This window comes from Bufo gargarizans, chromosome 2 (assembly GCF_014858855.1).
Source record: "Bufo gargarizans isolate SCDJY-AF-19 chromosome 2, ASM1485885v1, whole genome shotgun sequence".
Lineage (NCBI taxonomy): Eukaryota > Metazoa > Chordata > Amphibia > Anura > Bufonidae > Bufo > Bufo gargarizans.
In genome coordinates this window covers 280568822-280589919 of record NC_058081.1, presented here as the reverse complement: position 1 = coordinate 280589919, position 21098 = coordinate 280568822, and the positions used below count along the sequence as shown (strand labels likewise).

The window sequence follows — 21098 nt, the reverse complement described above, 5'->3', positions numbered from 1 at the left end:
TTCAAGCAGGAACTAAATGTCAATGCAGAGTTACTCTAGCACTAAAACTATACAGCTCTGTCCAACATATTCAAATACTGATTACGAAGGTGTTACTGAATAAAAAAGTAAATTTTTCATATTCTTTTCTTTGTCAATATATGGAAAACTAGGTATGGTTTACCTGGAGGGGAAGGACTAAAGCTAGTAGAAAGGTTCATTAATAGTAAAGCCAAAAGACGGTGCACATTTCATTGCAGATCTGTGCCGGCTCATAACAGGACAGACCAAAATGCACCAAATTTAAGATATATTTTTTTTAAACTACTAAAAGAAATGCAATTTTTAAAGAGGAGCTGTCACGACAAAAAGAAATGCAATCTGAAACCACTATGATGTAGAGCAGGAGGAGCTGAGCAGATTGATATATTTTGTGGGAAAAGTAAAACCAGTAATTTATACATTTACCGTATTTTTCACCCTATAAGATGCACCTGCCCATAAAATTCACCTAGGTTTTAGAGGAGCACAGTAAGACCTCAGATCAAACCAGTTTGGGGTGAAAAATACAGTATGTCTTTGCATTTTCCACCTCCTGTGAAGAGCTATCAGTTACTGACAGCTATCTCTTATGTACTTATACACACAAAGCTGTCACTGATAACCCCTCCTCCCTGTACAGATACTTCACAGGAGGTGGACAAAGCAAAGATATAAATGGATAAATTACAGAATTGCATATCAATCTGCTCAGCTCCTCTTTATCATAGTTTTCAGATTGCATTGCATTTTGTGGTGGCATGTCCTCTTTAACCACCTAACTATTCTGCCCGAGCTGAGCTCCAGCTGTGGGAAAAGTACATAACTGTTCTGCCCCAGACTGCTTTAGCCACTGATATCTCCACGAATGGTAGCAGCTAGAAGCATGGTCTTGTTTGTAAGCTGGAATTCCAGGCTTTCATACAAGACAAAAATGACAGCATTTCTCAAAGCTAAACAGGAGAGATCACTATTGGAAATAGTCGAGAATAATCACCTGCTTTTACTTTCCCTTTCAGCTCTATTCACTGCATCTTGATTTCTAACAGTGATATCTTCCCATGTACTAAAGATATTGCTGTCATATCTCTAGCCTGTACTAGGGATCGACCGATATTGATTTTTTAGGGCCGATACCGATAATTTGTGAACTTTCAGGCCGATAGCCGATAATTTATACCGATATTCTGGGAATTTTCATTTTTGAAAAAAAATAAAAATTCCCACGAATCTGCTGAAAATTAATGTTTATTGTTAATGTGTATTTTATTTTTTTGTAAATCTTTTTTTTATTTATATTTAATATTTTGGTGTTTTTTATTTTTGTAACTTTTTTTTAAACTAACTTTTAGCCCCCTTAGGGACTAGAACCCTTGTCCTATTCACCCTGATAGAGATCTATCAGGGTGAATAGGAGCTCACACTGTCCCTGCTGCTCTGTGCTTTGTGCACACAGCCGCATGGAGCTTACCATATTAGCCAGGGCTTCAATAGCATCCTGGCTGCCATGGTAACTGATCGGAGCCCCAGCATTACACTGCTGGGGCTCCGATCGGAGGAGCAGGGAAGGAGGGGATCCTGTGGGGGGGGGCGCACTGCGACTGGGGTGGGGGGGCCCTATGCGCCACCACTGCTTAATACTGGGGGGGCGGCGCACTGCGCCACCAATGCTTAATACTGGGGGGGAAGGGGGGGCGCACTGCGCCACCAATGAAGCTTAATCTCTAATTTATTCATATACAGGATGCGGGAGCTGGCTGCAGGATCACATAGCCAGCTCCCGACCTCTATGAGCAGTAGCTGCGATCCGCGGCACCTGAGGAGTTAACTACCGCAGATCGCAGCTACTGCTCATAGAGGTCGGGAGCCGGCTATGTGATTCTGCAGCTCCCGCCTCCTGTATATGAATGAATGATAGATTAATCTTCATTGGTGGCGCAGTGGCCATAGCTCCTCCCCTCCTCTTGTCCCCTGTCCTTTCATTGGCAGCAGCACAGGGGGAGGAGACACTGCTCCTTCTCCCCTGTGCTGTTGCTGAGGGAACACAGAGAGCGCTGACAGCAGCGCAATCTGTGTTCCCCATACGCTCGGAAAAATAAATAAATGCCGATACTGATAGCGTTCAAAATCCTGAATATCGGCCGATAATATCGGTAAATCCGATAATAGGTCGATCCCTAGCCTGTACCAAACCAGAGATATGAGCAGCTAAAGCAGCTGCCCCCCTTCTCCTTTATTCTGGAGGGGGAGCAGTTGCAGACCGGACAGCCTGCAGGTGGAAAGGAAACAGTAAATATATATATATATATATATATATATATATATATATATATATATATATATATATATAGCATTATCATCATTGTACTGAAACACATAATAAAAATTTATTTTACCACGCTGTAAATAAACAGGACTGCTTTAACACAAAGGTGGAACATATTATTGGTCCTTAAGTCTAAAATTTTGTCACTAAGGGGTTAAGAGTGCAATTGTGTCCCCTGAGTTGTGCGTCAACAAGATTTACTGCAGACACGCATAAAAAATATACAATAAAAAAGGGAGGGTTTATCCAATTTTAGGGTCCATTCAGTTTGGATCCAGAATTTTTTTGACACAGGCTATGTGCACATGGCCAGCACTATAATAGAAAATGCCTATTCTTTTCTGCTATTGCGGACAAGAATTGGACATGTTCTATATTTTGCGGGACTGCGGAACAGAAGTGCGGATGTGGAACGGATCCGGACCCGGAAATGTGAATGGACCCTTAATGTGACTTGTTAGGAGGTTAAAGGAGTTTTCCAGGCGCCTGATATTGATTATTTGCATACATCAATATCCGATCTGTGGGGGTACAAAGCCCAGCACCCCACCGTTCAACTGTTCCCTGTGGTCTTGGGCACCGACTAGCCCTTTTAATGGCGCTGGATGCACAGTAGTGCTGTTACTGCTGCTGAGCTCCCATTCAAGTGAATTGTGGCTGAGGTGTAGTAACCCATCATGGCAACTACACTTTGGATGGAATTGTGCTTCCAGCTTCATTTAAAGTGCTAGTTCTGGTGCTGGATGCTGTAGTCATCAATGTCAGGAGCCTATTATAGATGGAAGTTAATGCAGATTTGAACAGAGCCCTATGAAAGTCTTAAAATCCAAATGATCACTTTTATATGCAGTTATATAGCATCTTCGACAAAAGGGTTTCCCATGTATTAACCTGTTGGTAAACAGTGGTTAATGTAATTGCTTTGTTTTTTAGGTGGCCGTCAGAAAACCATCCAGCCGTTCAGTGATGATGATTCTTCTGTTGAAACCATGAGTCATTGCAGTAGCTACAGTGATGCTGCCAGCTGTGCTGAGGATGGTGAGTACTTGTGTCCTGCCGCTCTGCTGTGCTCTGTACTCCACAATGAAGTCTAAGCCGCTTCCTTCCAGCAGGAGCAGAGGTCGATGAAGAAGCAGCTCAAGAAGACTTTGAATTCAAACTGAAGGGACTTATAGAACTTACAATGGACAAGAGGTGAGTGCATAAGGAGAGCCGCCATCTCTTCTCTGGCTCTCAGCCTATAGTCTTCAGACAGGTAGGATGTTCACATTGTTGCAATAAGGTAATGAAGCGAATAGCTCACTTGTTGTCTACATGATGATGGGGGTGTTGCACTTCCAGCAGATGTTCTTTGTATAGTGCTGAGTTATTGTTCACACTTTATGCATTACTTCATTATGTTTTTCCAAATCTCTGCTTGCTGTCATTCTGTTGGCAATAGGATAAAAATCTGTCCAGGTCATGCGATCAGTGAAGGGCGCACAATGTAATGACTGTGGGTGAGTCTGATGATGCTCACTGTTCCTGCCCTCCCTAACAATAAGTTAGGAAAGAAACTTGTCACTCATCATCTGGAGAGTGTGGATGGTGAGCCTCATCTGACCCGGGACCGCTACGCTGAAAGTACTGCAGTGACAGTGAGGGCTGCATAGTGCAGGGGACGGGGTCCCTTTAAACAACATTTTACGTTTAGAATTCTTTACAAATGTCAGCACTGCCCAGGTTAGACTGAGTCTAAAGTTTTATTCACAATGTCTGTGTGACCTGCTCGTTCCCAATCTGCGCGGAGCTTATGTTAATTTACATGTTGGGAAGAGAAGTCCTTAAAGTGTCAGGACCTCAGCTATGCTGTCAGGCAGATTTCAGTGGTGATGACGTTGTCATAGCCGGAAAGCAGCTCTAGCTTCTAATACTGGATGTAACTTGGGTCATGATTGTATTTATGTATATATTTTCGGTTTTATTTTGTAGCTCAAATGTTGCGTTTAAACTCTAAAATATTACTCAACTGTGGTTTTTACCCCTTAACACATAATTCTGTACATGTACAGCATTACCATGCAGGGGATGTATGGAATGAGCTCACAAGCATAGCTCGCTCCATACGGTGCAGGTTCTAACCTTTTTGAGACGGCAGACTCCGATGCCAGTCATTTGAGGCTACTTTCACACTTGCGTTCGGAGCGGATTCGTCTGGTGTCTGCTCAGACAGATCCGCTCCTATAATGCAAACATTGGGATCCATTCAGAACGGATCCGTCTGCATTATCTTTCCGAAAAAATGCTAAGTCTGAAAGTTAGTCAGACGGATTCGTCCAGACTTTGCATTAAAAGTCAATGGGGGACGGATAAAATTGCACCATATTGTGTCAACTTCAAACGGATCCGTCCCCGTTGACTTACATTGTAAGTCTGGACGGATCAGTTTGGCTCTGCACGGCCAGGCGGACACCCGAACGCTGCAAGCTGCGTTTGGGTGTCCGCCCGCTGAGTGGAGGTCAAACGGTGCCAGACTGAGGCATTCTGAGTGGATTCGCATCCACTCAGAATGCATTGGGGCCATATGGATCCGTTCTGGGCCGCTTGAGAGCCTTCAAACGGAACTCACAAGCAGAACCCCGAACGCAAGTGTGAAAGTAGCCTAAGCCCTCTAATTACTACTATCAGTAGTGACCGTGGCAACTGTGGGGTTAGACAGAAAGAGGGGACTCCCTCTGTCCTTAAGTTTGGAGTCCTTGCGGCAACATTGCAGGACTCTAATTGGTTTTCATGACAGCCCGGTGTCTTGTAATGGTTCCCAGTGCTATCACTGCGTGCTGCCTGAAAAGCTGTGCATGTGGCATGGCTTCACAGGTAGCATGTCAGAATCCCATAGACTGCAACCCCTTTAATTTCTCCTTTTGCCAAAAACCTTTAGGGGGAGATTTTTCAAACTGGTTTAAAGTAGAACTGGCTTAGTTGCCCATAGCAACCAATATGATTCCGCCTTTCATTTTTCAGAGCTCCTTTGGAAAATGAAAGGTGGAACCTGATTGGTTGATATAGCCAACTAAACCAGTTATACTTTAGACCAGTTTGATAAATCTTTTCCTTAATGTTTAACTTGAAGGTTTCAATATTTTTTTGGGTTTGGTCTACAGTGCAAAGACTAGACAAGCTGCTCTTGAAGGACTGAAGAATGGGTTGTCATCCAAGATACTGTACGACTTCATCCTAGAAAGAAGAATAACACTCACAGATAGTATTGAACGTTGCTTGAAAAAGGGTAAGTAATCGGATTACTATAAGATTCTGAGTAATTTCTCAAGTGATGGGACTTCAGTCAGTAAATAATTGCACACATTGATTTAGGTAAAGGTGAAGAACAGCGTGTGGCTGCAGCTCTTGCCTGCCTCATGTGCTGTCAGCTTGGCTCTGGAATGGAAAGTGAAGAAGTCTTCAAAACCTTAGCCCCAGTCTTAAAGAACATCATTTCTGACCGGAGTGCAAGCATGACTGCTCGTCAGGCTGTAAGTATTGCAGTCCAGTTAATTGATCTACCTGTAACTGGTGTAGACCAGGGGGTGCACATTTTCTGGTGCAGTGGCAGGGAATTTGTCGTCAGAAAATTTCCAAGTGTTTAATTTATGTTAAATAGGGCTTTAGAATTTTAATGTCATTATCTGTATTTAAAAATAAAATCTAAAACCACTAAGTCTGATATGTTTAGGCTTCTGTTCTATTTAGGTAACTTCAGCATCATCACAGCTGAATTAGAATTACAGATTTGTATAGATCCACCATTCACAATAGGTGATATCACAGCTTATCTACTCCCTCCTGACCTCTACACAGAGCATGTCTAGAAAACTCTCCCATAGAAGTCAATAGGGTTCCCTCATGTCTAAGGCTTATGTGGCTGCTCCCAAAGAACAGGAAATAACATAGTTTATAAGGCCGCAAAAATAAATTTGTCCCTCCAGTTCGGCCTGTTATCCTGCAAGTTGATCCAGAGGAAGGCAAAAGAAAAACCATGAGGTAGAAGCCAATTTTCCTCACTTAAGGGGAAAAAATTCCTTTCCGACTCAATCAGGGAATCAGAATAACTCCCTGGTTCAACGACCCATCTCTAGTAGCATTCATCCTGTCCCCTCTTGAACTTTTAGCGAGCTCACCGTCGCCACTGTTTTAGGCAGAGTTCCATAGTCTCACTGCCCTTACCGTAAAGAATCCTTTTCTATGTTTGTGTACAAAGACGCAGAGGATGTCCCCTCATCACAGTCCTGGGGATAAATAGATGATGGGATAGATCTCTGTACTGACCCCTGATATATTTATACATAGTAATTAGATCTCCTCTGTCGTCTTTTTCTAAAGTGAATAATCCTAATTCTGATCTTTTATGGTACTGTAGTCCACCCATTCCAGTTATTACTTAAGTTGCCCTCCTCTGGTCCCTCTCCAGCTCTGTCTGCCTTGTTCACAGGAGCCCAGAACTGTACACAGTACTCAGTGTGGTCCAACTAGTGAGTGGCAGAACTATGTTCTTATCACGGGCATCTATGCCCCTTTTGATGCTAAACATTATTTTATTGGTCTTGGCAGCAGCTGCCTGACACTGGTAACTACAGCTTAGTTTGCTGTTCACTAAAATTCCTAGGTCCTTTTCAATGTCAGTGTTACCTAGTGTTTTACCATTTAGTATGTACTGGTGACTTGCATTATTCCTTCCCATGTGCATAACCTTACATTTGTCAGTTTTAAATCTCATCTGCGACTTCTCTGCCCAAGCCTCCAATCTAGCCAGATCCATCTGTAGCAGTATATTGTCCTCTTCAGTGTTAATTACTTTACAAAATTTAGTGTCATCTGCAAAAAACTTTAGCATCATCATTTTATATACTAACCTTTTATGCAGCACAGTGTCAAATGCTTTGGAGAACTTCATATATATGACATCCATTGATTTGCCGCGGTCAAGTCTAGAACTTACCTCCTCATAGAAACTAAATTAGTTTGACATGACCAATCCGTCATGAAGCCATGCTGATATAGCGTTATTTGCTTATATTCCTTGAGGTAATCCAAGATAGCATCTCTTAGAAAACCTTTAAACAGTTTACCCATGACAGATGTTAAACTTACCCTCCTATAGTTTCCAGGCTCTGTTCTTGGACCCTTTTTGAATATTGGCACCACATTTGCTATGCGTCAGTCCTGTGGAACATTTCCTGTCAGTATGGAGTATGTAAATATCAGAAATAAGGGTCTGGCTATGACATTACTTAATTCTCTTAGGATACGGGGGTGTATGCCATCTGGTCCTGGAGATTTGTCTATTTTAATCTTTTTAAGACACCACTGTACTTCTTCCAGGGTTAGACGGGACACTTTTAATGGAGAATTTACTTTTACATTCTGCATTTCATCTGACAGTTTATTTTCCTCAGTGACTACAGTGGAATTTTTTTTTTTTATTAGCTTTTCTTTTCTCCTTGTTCTCTGCAACTCCCCCCTCATCACTCTGTAAAGGGCCGACACCTTCAGATTTATACTCTTTACCATTTATATCATTGAAGAACATTTTAGGGTTAGTTTTGCTCTTTTGCAATTAATCTCTCGGTCTCTAGTTTAGCTGCTTTTATTAGTTTTTTTTACATATTTTTTTTTTCCTTTTTTAGTTTTTCAGTGCTTCCTTGATACCGTCCTGTTTTAATGATTTAAATGCTTTTTTGACATTTTTTGCTTTCTTTACATTTCTATTCATAGTTTTTTTTTTTTTGTTCCGTAACCTTTTATTCCCATAAGGTATGTACCTCTCACAATTAGATTTTAGGATGGTTTTTAAAATATCCAATTTTGTTGCTGTATTTTTTATTTTTGAGGACTTTGTCCCAGTTAGTTAGGCCTATGGCCTCTCTTAGTTGGCTAAATTTAGTTTTTTTGCAGTTTGGTAATTTTGTTCCTCCCTGTAGAAATGCTCGTTTGAAAGATACAGTGCTGCCCATAATTATTCATACCCCTGGCAAATTTTGACTTAGTTACTTTTATTCAACCAGCAAGTAATATTTTGACGGGAAATTACATAGGTGTATGCCAAAAGATAAGACTATGTACAAGATTTTGGATTTACATTTTATTTACATTTGAGAAAAGTGTCCAGTCCAAAATTATTCATACCCTTCTCAATAATCAATAGAAAAGCCTTTGTTGGCTATTACAGCAATCAAACGCTTCCTATAATTGCAGACCAGCTTTTTGCATGTATCCACAAATATTTTTGCCCATTCATCTTTAGCAAATCTTTCAGGTTGGAGGGTCTTTTTGCCATCACCCTGATCTTTAGCTCCCTCCACAGATTCTCAATTGGATTCAAGTCTGGACTCTGGCTGGGCCACTCCAAAACGTTAATGTTGTCTGTTAACAATTTCTTCACCACTTTTGCTCTGTGTTTTGGGTCATTGTCATGCTGAAATGTCCACTGGTGCCCAAGGCCAAGTTTCTCTGCAGACTGCCTGATGTGGTCGTTGAGAATCCTCATGTATTGCTCTTTTTTCATGGTGCAGTTTACTGTGATTAGGTTCCCTGGTCCATTGGCTGAAAAACACCCCCAAAGCATTAGGTTCCCTCCACCATGTTTGACAGTGGGGATGGTGTTCTTTGGGTTGAAGGTTTCTCCTTTTTTGCGCCAAATAAAGGAAACGTCATTGTGGCCAAATTTCATCTGACTATAACACAGAAGACCAGAATTCATAGTCTTTGTTGAGATGAGCTTTTGCAAAGGCCAAGCAAGCTTTTGTGTGCCTTATCTGGCGTCCTCCTTGGTCTGCAGTGTCCATTGGATTGTCTGCCTTGAGATATTGCCACCAGCAGAACCCAGATTCACCAGGCTGGCCTTGGTGATCCTTGGATTCTTTTTCACCTCTCTAACTATCCTCCTGGCCAGCACAGGTGTCACTTTTGGCTTCCGACCAAACATCTTGTATTTTTTGCTCACATGTAAATAAAAGCTGAGAATTCCCCCCCACAATAATCCCTCTTGTACATCGTCTTATTATCTTTTGGGAGACACCTATATCATTTCCTGTAAAAAAAAAAAAAAAAAAAAAGAAAATTACTGGTTGAATAAAAGTAACTAAGTCAAAATTTGCCAGGGGTATGAATATTTATGAGCAGCACTGTAATTGGAAAGTTATTACTTTAGGGTCACTATTTACCAGGTGTCCCCCAACCTGCACATCTGTTCTGTCAGGTCTATTGGTTAATACGAAGTCCAGTATGGCCATCCTGAACCAGTTGGGAGAGGTAATTGTCTTTGGTTATTGCCAAGAACCTGTTTCCCTTATGAGATATACAAGTTTGTTTCCCAGTCTATCTGGGTAGTTGAAGTTCCCCATAATAACCTCATTACGATCTGCCGCCTTATCTATCTCGTTTAGTAGATTTTCTGTGGACTCTGCTATTAGGTGGTTTATTATAAACTCCCATTAGTAATTTATTATTGTTTTTGCCTCCATGTAGTTCTACCCACATTGACTCCACATGTTTGTCCCTCACTTATCTTCTCGGACTGTGGGCTTGAGTCTTGAGATCTTAAAGGGAACCTGTCACCAGTTTTATGGTGTCCTAACTAAGGGCAACATAAATAAGTGACTGATTCTCTGGGTCACTTTCTTTAATTGACCCAGTCAATTTGCCAACATCTTGTATTGAAAAGCTCCAGCTGATAATGAGTCCTGAATATTCATGAGCTCCTGACTCTCCCCGCCTACCTGCTGCTGATTGACAGTTATTTTCCATATGAATCAGCAACAGTTGGGCAGGGGAGTGGCTATAGCTCTGAATTAAACACTGCACTCAATGACATCACGCTGGACTCGAATCAGCTCATTAGCATGTGGCATGCAGCATCTTTGTGTGTATATTATGAGGTAACCGTCTGTCACACCAGTAAGGAATACATCTAAGGCACTTTTTAGTAGTTAATGATTGTATATAATTAGTTAGATTATAATCAAATGACATGACAGGTTCCCTTTAAGGCCTAGTGGCCAGTGAGAAAACAGCAGGATTTTAGCATTATTTTTTCAATACGCTTTTAAGATTTTAACAGTAAAATCGGCACATAAAGATTATTTCACTGCAACTTTCTCCCCTATACATTGAAGGTGAATTTCATGGTGACTATCCACTGCAATTTTTTGCCCCCCTCCTAATATACTTTTATTTTAATTTTCGACGGATTCATGGTGCAGAATCCTTCCTGCTCATCAGAAGTGTGCGCTACGTTTACATGCAGCAGTCACCTCCACTGTCTGGGGACAAGTGGTGGTTGCTGCAGTCGCTTGTCCTCATACAGCAGCTGCATTGTTTTTGGACAGGAGATCAGTGATTGCACAGCACAATCTGCTGTCCGGAAACAATGCTTTCAGTGTCAAAATAAACTATTACTTCACCCAATGCATGAGCGTTTGCTTGTTCATTGGGTGATTACAGGCACGTTTACATGAGAAGATTGGGAATAAACACTAGTTTTTGGTATTCTGTAAAGGGACAGAGAAGGGTAAGATCTATTAATTCTACATTTTCTACATACTAATCTTTCCTGGGAAAATGTAGTTGGAAACCACATAAAATGACAGATGTTGTTGATCTGTGGCACTCGTGATTGTATGGAAAATCCAGCCAATCAGGATGGTCTTTCACTGGTGAAACAAGTACTAGCTGGCGGTGCATGCCCTGACTGGCTCGTGGATGCCTCTTTACACTACAGTTGTTTGTGTATGACGTGTACTGCACTTTACGTGTGCCATGAGCTGATACTGTGTATACTGTACAGGACACTGGAAGCTCCTCTTCAGATAAAATGTTCGTACAGCTCTCCCAGGACGTTATTCTGTTATATGTAAGGTGTTCGACTTATTTTTTTGTCAGTATTTACATTTTTTGCATTATTTGGGTCTTTCTGAGTTTTCCAGGTATAGTCTCGGGTTACAACAGTTTAAACTTTCACCTGCCATCCTTGGTCCAGTTAATAATGTACCTTGAGGGACCTTTGTACTTGCCTTACTAAAGCCGCATTCAGACAGCTGTATTGGCAATGCTGTTGCATCTTACTGTGTGTATTATGGCTGGAAGTCCCGGCCAAACTGGTTTTCATGACCCAAAGAAACTGCATCAGAGAATTTTTGAGATGCTGTTTGGGTCATTAGACCCAACTTCACTATAAATGGAATGTCACGACTGTTACGTGACATTAACAGCACAGAGGACCAGCTGGAGAGCCATGTGCAATGTATATATTCTTTGGTTGTTGCGGGTATCGAAATTTCGATACCAAATCGATACTTTTGTACCGATACCGGGATTTCCATTTTTTCGATACTGGACTGTGCAGTCTAGTATTACAGAACAAGAGCGTGCTGCTGTCAGCGCGCTCATATTCTCTCAGCGGCACAGGGGAGAAAGGAAGCGGTGTCTCCCTCCCCCTGTGCTGCTGCCACCAATGCGTAGAGAGGGGCGGAGGTCGCACTGCACCACCAATGATGGGACTTTACATGGGTCCGGACTTTAAGTAGCAGGCTACACAGGGCGGCGCCCAGGGGGGATGTCCCAGCACTTACTATTATTCCTGGGCGCCGCTCCGTTCGCCCGCTGTGCCCCATTACGGTCTCCTGCTCCATATGCTAATTATTATCGGAGTGATGGGGAGGAGACATCAGCTTCTCTCCTGGGCGTTCCTTCTCCCTGCTCTGCAATTGGACAGCGCTACAGCCAGGGAGAAGGAACGCCCACTAGAGATGCATTCTGATGCATTCTGAGTGGATCCTTTTCCATTCAGAATGCATTAGGGCTAAACTGATCCGTTTTGGACCGCTTGTGAGAGCCCCAGAACAGATCTCACAAATGGAAAGCCAAAACGCCAGTGTGAAAGTAGCCTAATTAACTGGAGGACTGGGCAGTAGAGCAGCATGACGCTCCGCAGTCTTCATATTGAGGGGTGACCTGTAACAGCCTTGAGAGCAGAGCGTAGGTTTACGCTAGTCCTTGTGATATGAAGATAGCAAATGTGCTGCCAACATGTTGCAACTATTTTCCGTTTGCAGTGTGACCACATTCATTACCAGTAGTACAGTCTTGCATCAGAATTACAAGTTGCCATATAACGTCAGGAGTAAAGGTTTTGTCAGGAAAAGTATGTGTTCAGGGTTATGGTGTTCAGTGGAGCTGCACAGACATAAGGTATAAGGGAAAGATCTGCACCCTAGAGCCGAACCTGGTTTTGTCTCAGTCACAGATGGAAAACACTGAAGTGTGAACGAGGCATTAGTAGTCGCAAGAGCTTTAACATGAAGTGTGAATTGGCAACGTAGAAAATAATTGCTTAGGATGTAGGGTTGTTTCAATACCAAAATTTTTATTCGGTTTTGATAACATAAAAAAGTATTGCGATACTAGATACCAATGTTTTTAATGACTGGGGGGGAGGGGGGCACACTGCGCCACCAATGATTAACGTTTAATATACAAGTGCAGCCGACGGCAGAAACACATTGCTGGCAACCGACCTCTGACAGAGCGCTGCGATCAGCGCCAGTTAACCTCTCAGGTGCAGCACCTCAGGGGTTAATTGCCAGGGATCGCAGCGCCCTGTCAGAGGCAGGGTGCTGACAATATGTTTCTGCCCCTGTACTTGTATAATAAACATTAGTTATCATTGGTGGCGCAGTGGTCACAGCCCCGTCCCTTTGCGCTCATATTGGTGGCAGCAGCACAGGGGGAGGGAGAGACTGCTTCCTCCTTCCCTGTGCTGCTGAGCAGCGCGATCCATATTCTCGGGTACTGGGCTGTGCAGTATTGATAAGAAATCCCGGTATCGTATCGATACCGGGCTAAAAGTATCGATTGGGTATCGAAAGTTGGATACCCGAAACAACCCTATTAGGATGATTGCCCTGTTAGTGGTGTACGGCTTCACAAAGGCTTGACTGTTGACATGGTTCTGTGCAATAAGAAATCCTGAAAATTGACATATTAAAGACCTGTTTTACTGATTGACTTATTAAAAAGTGTTGTTGTTTTTATTTTTTATTTTTTTAAATAGTGCGCAAGTTATTTGGGCTTGTGCTGCTTCATTGCTACGGATGACGTTGAGGTAAGACTGTAATTATACTTTTACCTGAAATTATACATAACCTTAATTTAAAACAGAAACCACAAAATTCTATTAAAATTCTTCTTCTTAGGATTTATACATGACAATGGAGTGCATGGAAAATCTCTTCACCAAGCAGTATCACTCAGAAGGTGGAAGTGATGCCGCTACAGCTCTTCACATCCAGGCTCTGCTGTCATGGGCTCTCCTGCTGACCATTTGTCATAGCAGCGAAGTGAAGAAAAAGATTGACATGTGAGTAGACTTGCAACAACATCCTGTGACACTTAACAAGTTCAGCTATCTAGCCACACATATGAAGGTAGCCTTCTATAACCACAACAAAGACTGACTGCCGGCTAAGAGACACAGTTATAGAAGCACACTTGTCGTCAGATTTCTTTCTGAGACCAACCCTTAATATCTTAGGCATTCTACTACAACCAACTATGTCTGTAAGCTTATAAGTGCAAGAATTTGTTCCTAATCCACAGGCTAGAGGACCACTAGGACCCCTGCCAATCACAATAAGTAGGCTCATGTTCCCTGTTTGAATGGACATTCGTATCTGCAACACCATTCAACTTTATAAGAGTACAAGCACTTTGGCCGTATCTGGTGGCTCCACAATGTTGAATGGATCAGCATGGTGCATGCATGTTGTGTTCCATTTAAACAGGAACATAGTCCCCTGCCGACCAGACATCCTGTGGATAGGGGATAAGTTGTTGTCATGGGATATCCCCTTTAAAGGGGTTCAGAACCCAGACATATCCCCATTGTCACCCCTCCAGCCCCCCTGATATGAACATCAGGTAGCGCAGGGCAAGGGCTTTTTTGTTTATATTACACTGCCCGGCCATTAGTGCTGGTACGTCACCGGATCTCAAAAAAAGCCTTTGCCCTGCGTGATTCAGCGCAGGGCAAAGCAGGGAATTGGAGCTTGAAATGAATAGAGCTGTATGTAGTCCAGTTCCTCCTGTAAAATGATTGCATTTGGTTTAGAACCATCAAAGAGAGCCCTGACATGTGAACTAACTGAGCATGCATAACTCTACGTGACCATCCACGTGGCAAGCTAAACTTTTTTTTGTTTTTTAATAGACATCTGCATAAACTTCCACATCTGTTATCCTGCGATGACGTGAACATGAGAATCGCAGCCGGGGAGACGCTGGCTCTCTTGTTTGAACTAGCCCGGGAAGCAGATGCTGTGAGTACATACATCTTCTCTTGAATTTCTACTCTTCACTTGTTTCCAGCACGGTTGTAGACAGCTAAAGTTATATAAAGCTGCATGTGATTGCATTTTAATAACTTATTTATAAGAAGAAATACATTCAATACATTTGTTTCTGCTGAACTAGACAGCGATTCCTGTTTTTCATATTGAAACTGACCTAAAATGTCTAGTCTTTTTTTCTTTTTGTAGTCGTGCAACAGTTTGTGCTCGGTGGTCTGTTTTCCTAACAGCACTAACTGGTTGTGTTCTATTAGAAGAATGCCAGATGAGCTCCATGCAAAGCACATCAGCATTGACCAAGATGGACAGCACTCGTGGAAGAAACCTTATGTAGTGGTCACAGCGATATGATCATCCAGTGGCAGAGGGATGGGCATAGAACATGGCATATTACTGGGATACAATTAAAGGGGTTTTCTGGGTTAATAATATCTACCCTTAGGATAATCAGTATCAGAACTGTGTGTGTGTGTGGGGGGGGGGGGGGGGGGGGTGATGCCTGGTTGTTCAATGCAGCCTTTGATCGGAATCCAAAGTCTTATGCCAGTGCTGGGTTCCTGCAGCTCAGCTTCAATTCACTTTAATATTGCACTTACCATGGAAAATCTCTTTAATCCCTCTAAGACCCGGCCTATTTTCATGTTTGATTTTTACCCACATTCCAGTAGCCATAACTTTTCATTTTTTAGTTCACATGCTCTTATGAGAACTTATTTTTTGTGGGACAAGATGCATTTTGTAATAACACTATTTAATTTACTATGTCTTGTGTTGGAAAATGAAAAAAATATAAATTTGTTGGGTGAAATAAAACAAATAAAAAAAAAAATCTGCCAAGTTTTTAAGGTTTTGATATCAGAGCGTTCACTGTACTCTAAAAACGACATGTATTTATTTATTCAGCCACTCGTATTGAGTTGTGGTGATAACAAAATTGTATAGTTTGTATTTTGGTTGATGACGTTAAATTCTTTGAAAAAAACATTTTTGTTTACATCGCCATCTTCTGTCATTTTTTTATATTTCAGCCTGCAGAGCTGTATGAGGGATTTCTGTAGAATGAACTGGTTTTTATGGGTACCCATTTTGTAGTATGTGCGGCTTTTTGATCACTGTTCTATTTATTTGGGGGGCGACAAGGTGACAAATAGCAAAATCTTTTTTTTTTTTTTTTATTTTAGTTATGGCGTCCCCCGGACAGGATTTTTTATAAATATTTTAATAGCTCAGTCAGTTTTGGACGTGGCGATACCTAATATTAGTTGTGTTTATTTTATATGCAGAATTGGGAATGGCAGGTGATTAAACTTTAATATTTTGGTGGTTTTTAAACTTCTTTTTTTCACTTTTTATTAAAGGGCTTCTGTCAGCCCACTAAACCGTTTTTTTTTTTTGTTTACTAATAATCCCTATACTGCGAGCTCTGCATACATAAGTTAAAAAATCATTTTGGTTCAGTAGAATTTGATAAAAAGCTATTTTTAAAATATGCAAATTACCTTGCTACCAGCAAGTAGGGCGGCTACTTGCTGGTAGCAGCCGCATCCTCCGATCCTAATGACGCCTCCTCCGCATTGTGATTGACAGGGCCAGGGAACGGAATCGTTCTCTGCTGGCCCTCCCTGTTTGCATTCAAAATCTGGCGCCTGCGCTGCGGCCATACCTATCCTCAATCTGTGCAGGCGCACTGAGAGGCGGCCGCTCCATCCTCAATGCGCCTGCGCCGATGACGTCGCATCTACACCCGGCGTAGGCGCATTGAGGAGCGAGCGGCCGCCTCTCAGTGCGCCTGCGCAGATTGAAGATAGGTACGGCCGCGGCGCAGGCGCCAGATATTGAATGCAAACAGGCAGGGCCAGCAGAGAACGATTCCGTTCCCTGGCCCTGTCAATCACAATGCGGAGGGGGCGCCATGAGGATCGGAGGATGCGGCTGCTACCAGCAAGTAGCCGCCCTACTTGCTGGTAGCAAGGTAATTAGCATATTTTAAAAATAGCTTTTTATAAAATTCTACTGAACCAAAATGATTATTTAACTTGTGTATGCAGAGCTCGCAGTATAGGGATTATTAGTAAACAAAAAAATAACTGTTTAGTGGGCTGACAGAAGCCCTTTAAAGAACTATATTAAACTATAACTACTACCCTCCTTTGGGGGCTAGAACCTGGTGTCTTTTGATCCCTTGTCCTGTTGATCCTAATAGAGATCTATTAGGGTGAATAGGATTTTGACACGCCCCTTGCCGAGCTGTGCCTCGTACACAGCTTAGCAGAGAGGTTTACCATGACGGCCCTAGGAAACCTCAGCAGGCCCCAGGCTGTCATGGAAACCGGTCAGAGCCCCGTAAATTCAATGCATGGGCTCCAATCGAAAGGCAGAGGAAGCTGCATCCCTCTGCCCTACCTTACAGATGCTGCAATCTGATTGTAACATCTGATGGGTTAAATGACAGGGTTTGGCATGAATGCCGATCCCTGTCATTGTGGCCAGGTGCTGGCTGTATTATCCCGCAACGTATGGAGCAGGCTCACTGCAGCAGCCCACTTTATACAAATGCGGGCGCATAATGCCATACATGAACATAATTATGTATTAATGTGAAGAACCTTTATCATTTAGTGGTTCCTAATGAAATGCACATATTTGTGTGGCTCACTTAGATACCCTTGAAAATATACATTGCAAAGTTACTGCATCTCTTACTAGTGATGCAAGTGTGTACATATTCTATAATCGTAATAATATATCATCTAGAAGGTCCTGCTTGTAAATTTTCAAAGGCACACAACTTAAAATGTACTTCTTTCATTGGGTTGTATTTTTGCAGCTATGACTTTTAGAAATATTAGAAATTTGGTTAATTGTACTGAAATTTTCCCCGTGTTCTCACTTGCGCTATTTAATTTAGGACTTTTACTATGAAGATCTTGAACCCTTAACTGAAACTTTGAAAGCTTTGGCCACTGACTGCCACAAGCACAGAGCTAAAGTAGACCGAAGGAAACAGCGCTCGGTTTTTCGGGATGTCCTTAGAGCGGTCGAGGTATGTAACGTGGTAATCCACTCTGCTTGAAGGCTTTGTTCAGTTGTCAGCATTTCTGTTATCTTACTTCACATAGGATGGAGAATTCCAACCAGAGGCGATTCGGTTTGGTAGGGAACGCATGCACCTCGACTGCTGGGTGAAGAGACTAACGTATGGAGTGTTCAAGGAACTGTTTGGCTCTGGGATGCAGTTTCATCTGATGGTGGGTTTAGAATACATATTTTATGTACTGTTTTTGAGGAAATTTCGCCCTTTATCATTACTCACATAGGCAGTTACTGAACATTAATATTAACCTGCAGGCAGAGAAAGAACCAATGCTACACAGGTTCAGAGAAAGTTGCCACTTTTTAATCTATTGGTGATAAGGCTACTTTCACGTTAGCGGGGTCCGGCAGGGGAACAGCCTACCGAATCAGTGCTAACGCTAAGCCAATGTGCGCCAGAGGAAGTCTGCTCTGGCCCCATTCACTATAAAGGGGATAGGCAGTAGGTTCGGCCGCAGCACAGTAAACCTGCTGAGAGGTGGCCAGACAAAAACTGCCTTAGACAAAGTAGCCTTAGTGTCATGTAGTCGCAGGTACTACTGATTTGAGTACTTGTTATAAGGGAACATAAACCTGGGTAGTTTCCACTGCTGAGACCTAATTAGTTTTCACTAGGTCATCTACATTGTGAATGCCATGTCATTTTATAGGTGAAATGAAGTATCACAATGATTAAAATCTGGCTTATGAGTTTAGGGAATGTGGGGTCTCCCTTAAAGCAGGCCTTTAAAATGGGTTGTCTATATAGGTCTGTCTGAGTTTACTGAAGAATCCAGATGGACCCAACAAACCAAGCACTTCAGAAATTAGATGCAGGATTTCTTAGAACTTGTTCCCTTAGTGGATTTCTGTGCCAAATCTGCATGGAATCCACCTTTTTTCTGTGTTCCTTTTCTTTTTCGTGCTCAAATTTCCCCGCAAACCACCACCTTGAAGGGGGCTAAATCTAAGGGCAGCGTGCAAAATTGTGCCAGAAATGCAGCTGTTGGGCGCATATTCCTCTGTGCATTTGCTGGCTGAATAACCCTCCATGTGAACATACCCTTATACTCTAATTCAGTGCATTAATAATCCCAGCTGAGCTTTTTTTTTTATTTATGTATACTTATGGTCTCATATACTTATACTTTAGATATATGATGTCAATAATTATTTTTTTTCTATACATAGACAAATGGATTTCTGCGTAGCATTTTTGAGCTTGGTCCCCCATTGCTCTTGGATGCAGCTACTCTTAAAGCAATGAAGGTTTCTCGCGATGAAAGGGTAAGAATATGTACTTTAGTTGCCATATCTTATAATAGAACAAAGCAGTAGGAGTTGAGCAGATTAACAGATACTTTTTATGGGAAAAGATTCAGTACAGCTTTTCAGTTAGTGCATTTTAAATCCCTACCGTTTGTGAGTTCAATTTGATAGCATTCCCTATGTGTGTGTATACATAGAAGTCAGTCACTGGTAAGACAGCTGGCATATGAGCTCAGCATGATCAGATATAAATGTATAAATTACAAGTTATACCGACTCTTTCCCCAGAAAATGTCAATCTGCTCAGCTCCTTCTGCTCTATAACATGCTGCCTGCAGAGTGCATTGCAGTTCCTGGTGACAGGTGCTTCTTAAAGGGGATGTCCCCATTTTCACTTCCAGCCCCTCTGACATGAGCATCGGAGCCTAGCTTACCCTATGGAGAGCCCGGAACATCACTGGATCTCTATAAAACGCCTTTTGCTCTGTGCGAATCGCTGCAGGGCAAAGGAGGGCATCGGAGCATGAAATGCTCCGCTGCTCATATCAGGGGGGTTGCCTGGGTGAAAATGGGGGTGTCTGGGTTCAGCTCTGAACCCGTACAACTCCTTTAAGTGCACATCTGTAGGTAGAGGATTTGTAGATGGTTATCGGCGTATTGTACAAAGTGGCATTCATCTTTCATCTTTGATTATTTAAGCACATGAACAACTCTGCTGCATTCAAGGCTCGTACAAAGGCTAGAAGCAAACTGCGTGACAAGAGAGCAGATGTCGGAGAGTTCTTCTAAATATTCAGGATGGGATCCAACCTTGAAATGTAGTCGGCAAATGAAAAGAACAATTCCTTGGAGTGAGTTGGCTTATGTGGATGTCCTCAGCCAAGCCATTTTATTTCAGTTTGTCTATTACTTGGGTTTATATTTTATTTATCAGTCTGTAGTAGTGCTTCTGTATATTTGCTTATTTGTCAGGTCTGTGACACCTGCCCCTTGTACAGAACAACATGCACTTGCTGCAAACTGTTACCTTCCAAGTAACTTGTATATATATTAATTTCAAGATTTCCTTTCCAAATGTACCCTACACTTGCATATCTGATTGAAGCAAACCTTAATTGGGTCTCCTATTGGCTGCCGCTTGATTTTATATCAATGTCTAAATTAATAAAATAAAAAATCTTTGTATTTCTAATATAAAAAGTTTTTGTTTTGAGTGGAATCATGCAACAAACTGCAGTGTGGGGTGGATATCGTAAAGGTGGGATGCCTACTATAATTTTCTATTAAAATATTTTAATGTATATTGTCACTATGAAAAAATGGCATAATGTAATAAAGTATTTGGTCTGTAAAGCGGTTTGTGTTTAGTGTTTGTACGCGTGTCTTATCTGCCTGTTGTGCTCTGTACCCTTTCTACATTTGTACCCCCTAATGTCGTTAGTAGCTTAAAATAAAGTAATATTTTGTTTTGAAGTGGACGTGACAATCCATTAAAGTGAATGGCACAGTAGCCGCAGGAGGTCAGATGCACGGGATCGCAAGGTACAATTATGCCTGAGGTCCAGTCAAAATTTTGTTTGGACTGGACCACAGGCATAATGTGCCTTGCGATCCTGTACAGCCGATCACATTTCAGCTGTTATGCATGGTTATGGTGCCAATCACTTTAACAGACCACTATGCCCACTCCTGCCCCAATGCGGTACAGTGCATTCTGGACAGAATCAGGCCCGAACGCACTGCTGGGTGTAAACGAGGCCTTAATGTGATCACAGCAATTAGTTTAGTGCAAGCTCTTGCTCTTAGCACATTACTACCCATACCTCTAGGTCAGTGGTGGCGAACCTGTGGCACTCAGAGCCCTCCCTGTGGGCACCCACGCCCTGGAAAAAGTCTAATATGCCTTTTCCTGCCATTCATCAGCGCAGGGCGCACTATGAACAGCACAGCCAGCGCACTGAATGTAGCTATTATAGCTAAGTGATAAAGTACATGGAAGATACACTATATTGGACTGTAGTATTCGGGGTAAATTG

The 21098-nt window shown here is 42.2% G+C and overlaps 1 protein-coding gene across 4 annotated transcripts in view; it reads left to right on the top strand.

The window, feature by feature from the left end:
* Positions 1 to 20415, top strand: part of IFRD1 (interferon related developmental regulator 1) — a 33023-nt gene extending 12608 nt beyond the window's left edge. For 2 of the 4 annotated variants that reach the window (XM_044280319.1, XM_044280321.1), the window contains exons 2-12: positions 3278 to 3382; positions 3457 to 3538; positions 5485 to 5609; positions 5696 to 5853; positions 13428 to 13478; positions 13570 to 13733; positions 14583 to 14691; positions 17630 to 17764; positions 17841 to 17969; positions 18985 to 19080; positions 19762 to 20415. In XM_044280319.1, coding sequence (XP_044136254.1) covers positions 3278 to 3382; positions 3457 to 3538; positions 5485 to 5609; positions 5696 to 5853; positions 13428 to 13478; positions 13570 to 13733; positions 14583 to 14691; positions 17630 to 17764; positions 17841 to 17969; positions 18985 to 19080; positions 19762 to 19851 — 1244 coding nt within the window. In that variant the 3' untranslated portion in view covers positions 19852 to 20415. Of the gene's footprint in view, positions 1 to 3277; positions 3383 to 3453; positions 3539 to 5484; positions 5610 to 5695; positions 5854 to 13427; positions 13479 to 13569; positions 13734 to 14582; positions 14692 to 17629; positions 17765 to 17840; positions 17970 to 18984; positions 19081 to 19761 lie in introns of all 4 variants that reach the window. The other 2 variants (XM_044280318.1, XM_044280320.1) reach the window with 1 other exon arrangement.
* Positions 20416 to 21098: the final 683 nt, after the last annotated feature.